Genomic DNA, 4589 nt, shown 5'->3' with positions numbered 1-4589 from the left:
CTTATTGGTATTCTATTTCTTTCTGTTTAAAAATATTTTAAAGAAATAATAATATTCCTCTGCGGATGCATTGATGACAGTCCGGCCTTGATGGATGAATTATGATTAGTAGTAGTGCGTTACTGCAGTTCGTTGTCCTTCGGTAAAACTGGACTCTTACATGGATTTCTATTTTTAGACTTACTTGTCAGGCCCGCAAATATAGAAAAGAAAGAAAATCAGTTTCAAAGAAGTGCACAGATTCTTACTCTAAAGTGGACAGCGCTCTTACTTAGACAGAGATCACTATGTAGGCATAATATACTAGATCTAGCTAGATAATATTTTATAATCTCTGGTATATTTTTTCGTAGTTGGTGAATACTTCAAAAATAACGTCGAAAAATGAAACTGACGTTGTAAACAAAGGAGGTGCACCCATATTTGTCCGCAATGACCAACGCCACTGTCTGCATGACCTTTTCTACTACTTCCGGCCTACTCCGACCAGTAACGCCCAACACTCCATGCTCTTTTCACAATATCTTTGGGATTTCCATGTAGGTCATGGATAGTCCTACTGCGCATGCGTTTTGGGGGGTTTCTATCGTTAGACCAAGAGCATGTTTTGGACTCAGAAAATTGTGTTCAGAGAATACCTTCAGCTTGAAAATAATGTAGATCTACATGTAATATTCTAATAGCCTCTGGCAAAAATGTTTAATTTGCATTATACAGTCATCCTTAGCTATTAATTTTTATTTGGGAACTATGTTTTTCTATTTTGTCAGGCACTGGCCTCAAACGGTAAATGTATTCCTGCGCGCTCCAGTTCTATTTTTATCTCATTTTTTTTCGTATCCTCTTCCGACACCACAAGTCATTTCAAGTCGATACCAAGTACATTTTGTGACCAAGTCGTGACATTCCAGTCACACTGATTCGGTAATCAAGTGCTCTTCTTCTTCTTCTTCTTGTTCTTCTTCTTGTTTTTGTTGTTTATTCGGAAAAAGTTCTTGCAAGTTTGAAATTCATCTGGAGCCTATCAAGTACTCTGACAAGTACCAAAGATCGTGTGTGGGATATTTGCTTGCAAGTACTTGGTATCGATCCCTCACCGGCACTTTTCTCGTCTCGATCGCCATTTTGTCTGAATTCAACACTCCCCTCTAAGGGGAATTGAAGAATCAAAACATTAGCACGTTGTCTGCTGGATTTTAACTTCTGAGAGAACCAAAGAGTCCACATCTTGAGTGAGTAGGCCTACTAGAATCTATGTGGTCGCCACAAGCTAGCGGGTTTTATGCATGGGGGAGGAAAGTGGTAGAGAATCTGAGTTGGATCAGAAAAGAAGTCAGGCTTTCTCTTCACCATTAGATCTGAAATGAGTAATCGTTGGCTTGCCTGTTGACATCAACTCTGCCGCCTGGGGTCAGGGGTTATCACTGAATAATAATAACAATGAATTAATCTTATTCTTGTTGTCCGTGAGCTTTTCTTAGATCGTGACAGGTCTGAACCTTTTTATGAAGTCGATATCTAGAATCTAGATCTAGATTTAGAGGTCGGTAAAAATTACGATAGAGAGGCTGTACTGTAGCCTACTCCCTACTGAAGTTGAAGCCAGCCGTTGGTGTGACTTTGTGAGAGGTCTGTGGTGTGCGGGTCCCACCTTGATTGCTTTGAATGAGTGAATCGCAGATTCTGAAATTATTTTTTAAAAATTTGTTTTTTTGTTGTTGTTGTTTTGTTTTTGTTTTTGGGGGGGGGGGGGTGGGAGGTGATGATCATATAGATAAAGCATTTAAAAAATTAATAGTAGGCCCTATGGCCTATAATAGTCCTATCTTTTCAGAGCTCCGATGGACATGTCCTGCCTCACACCACGCGTCACTCAGTGTATTTGTTTGACCTGGCTGGATGACCTGATAGTTATAATGGGGCGTAATATTAGGCCTATAGAATCTATATATACAATAAATGTATATTTTTCTATCCAAATTTCCAAGAAGAAGACAATCTTATTGATAACGGCTTCCCATGGATCAGAATATTATCTACCCTCCACGCCCTCACCACCCTGGATCGAACCCGCTACTTTGGTCTGAGAGGCAAGCACCTTACCTTGCAGCATGCCCCCTGTAGATCCAAAAAGCAAGCGAGTTGACGTGCTCTTGTTTGATTTTTCTGTGCTCTACAGGAGCAGCCTACTTCCTTCTCTAGCGGCGCAGTTGCCCTCCCTTGTGTGGAGTATGGAGCTGAACGCGCTGGGGATGTCCCAGTTTGACACGTTTGATGACGAGGTCTCGAAAGAGAGCAACGACCTCACAGTCGATGCTGGGTAACTCTTCTCTCTTTGTCTCTGGGATATCGTGGTGTGGCGGGCCCTTGTGTTTCTTGTATCGACTTAGGGGTGTATATAGATAATATTATTTGTTATAGTGGTCTTGTTGTGTTTCTTGATGTTAGAGTGGTCCCTGTGTGTTACTTGTCTTAGATTCAGTGGCTTGTATTGAAGCTGTGGTCTTAGACTTTGACTAATTCTGTTATAATGTTATATAGTGGTCCTGTTGTGTTACTTGCCATAGACATAGACTTAACAGTTTTATTATAGTGATCCTAAATGGGAAATTGGTATGAAATCATCATTTTACGATTGAGAAAGGACTGAAGAAACAAGGAAATAGGAACTTTCAGCCAAGTTGATGACTTTTTATGCATTGAATACCTGTAATTGTATAGAGTACACATAGCCACCTCATGATGCAACAACAAAAATATGACAAACTAACCACTTTCCATAATCACGGATCTCTTACGTTTGTTATACAAGAAGACTTTTTGCAAGCAGTGTCTTTTTAGGGGGCCCAGGAGAATATGTCTTCATTCGTTTCATTGTCTGTATTTGGGAAATGTGCGGCGCGGTTGTGTCCCAAACTGGGCCATCTGTCCTGATGCAATCTTGTCAATTTTTTATTCGTGTGATTTGTCCTAGACTGAGTCCTGATGGCCCGTTCCTGAGTAGTGTGGCCCAGCCCGACCTGTCTCAAGGTGAGTGCTGCACAAACCATTATTATTCACACTTATATTACTATTATTATGCTCACTCATCGGTACCATTATATACTGAATCGGTCCCATTATTATGCTGACTTATTGGTTTGTTGTATCATAACTTGATCAATCTTTCACATACACTATTTATACACCTAGATATGGTGACTTAAATCTTCACATACACTATTTATACACCTAGATATGGTGACTAAAATCTTCACATACACTATTTATAAGTACACCTAGATATGGTGACTTAAATCTTCACATACATTATTTATACACCTAGATATGGTGACTTAAATCTTCACATGCACTATTTATACACCTAGATATGGTGACTAAAATCTTCACATACACTATTTATACACCTAGATATGGTGACTTAAATCTTCACATACACTATTTATACACCTAGATATAGTGACTGAAGTCTTCACAAACACTATTTATACACCTAGATATGGTGACTGTAATCTTCACATACACTATTTATACACCTAGATATGGTGACTTAAATCTTCACATACACCTAGATATAAGGTGACTTAATTTTTCATGCTTGCATACTTCTTTTTTTCTTTTTTTAATTGGACGATAACCGTCCACCCGATATAAAAGAGGGGCAGATTTCTGTGTCCCTCGGGTGCCTCGGGCAGTATCCACCTCGCTAAACAAGTGGGCACAAGGCCGGAGGAGAAGCTGAGAACAGATACCACCTTTGATCTTAGCCAAAAGGCCGAGAAGCGTACTTTTTACATTTACAAAGTCACAAAGTGTTGTGTTGTCACATGACCTTTGGTGTGTTGTCACATGACCTTTGGTGTGTTGTCACATGACCTTTGGTGTGTTGTCACATGACCTTTGGTGTGTTGTTTCTCCACATTGTGTGTTTGTTTCCCCAGGTCTTTCCATTGGTTCAGGCACTGAGCTTGGGGGTCACTCAGAGGTGAGTTATTGCCCTTAGTGAGAGGTGAGAGAGATAAGTTATTGCCCTTAGTGAGAGAGATAAGTTATTGCCCTTAGTGAGAGAGATAAGTTATTGTTCTTAGTGAGAGGTGAGAGAGATAAGTTATTGCCCTTAGTGAGAGAGATAAGTTATTGCCCTTAGTGAGAGAGATAAGTTATTGTCCTTAGTGAGAGAGATAAGTTATTGTCCTTAGTGAGAGAGATAAGTTATTTCCCTTACTGAGCGGCTCCACAAGGCCTGACGATCTGTGATCTCGTTGGTTCCGAGAGTAAGGAACAGAGTGGAGTCACCTCCCCCTGTTTGTCCTGCCCGGCACCAAGTGTAAACTCCCTGCTGCTGTCAGGGTCAGGCTGTCAGGGTTCTACGTTATACTCTCTGTTTTGCTGCTGTCACGGTCACAGTCATGCTGTCAGGGTCATGCTGTCACGGTCACAGTCATGCTGTCAGGGTCATGCTGTCAGGGTCATGCTGTCAGGGTCAGGCTGTCAGGGTTCTATGTTATACTCTCTGTTGTGGACTAGGAGAATAGGAGAGGCAAAGTGTCAAGTCATTTGAAGGACACCCCACTCCCCCTCTCCCCCTA

At 40.9% G+C, this 4589-nt stretch overlaps 1 protein-coding gene across 1 annotated transcript in view; it reads left to right on the top strand.

Moving 5' to 3' along the window:
* Window positions 1–480: 480 nt before the first annotated feature.
* The window catches only part of LOC101846464 (high mobility group protein 20A), a gene marked incomplete in the record, with an annotated part of 8549 nt that continues 4440 nt past the window's right edge, over window positions 481–4589 (top strand). Inside the window, 4 exon segments of the mRNA XM_035972643.1 lie at window positions 481–924; window positions 2180–2320; window positions 2975–3030; window positions 3942–3985. Of these exon segments, the coding sequence (XP_035828536.1) occupies window positions 2232–2320; window positions 2975–3030; window positions 3942–3985 (189 nt within the window).

Source organism: Aplysia californica, unplaced genomic scaffold (genome assembly GCF_000002075.1).
Source record: "Aplysia californica isolate F4 #8 unplaced genomic scaffold, AplCal3.0 scaffold00776, whole genome shotgun sequence".
NCBI classification, from domain to species: Eukaryota; Metazoa; Mollusca; class Gastropoda; order Aplysiida; family Aplysiidae; genus Aplysia; species Aplysia californica.
Note: the sequence above shows the minus strand (reverse complement) of the source record. Positions and strands in the feature narration are given on the sequence as shown.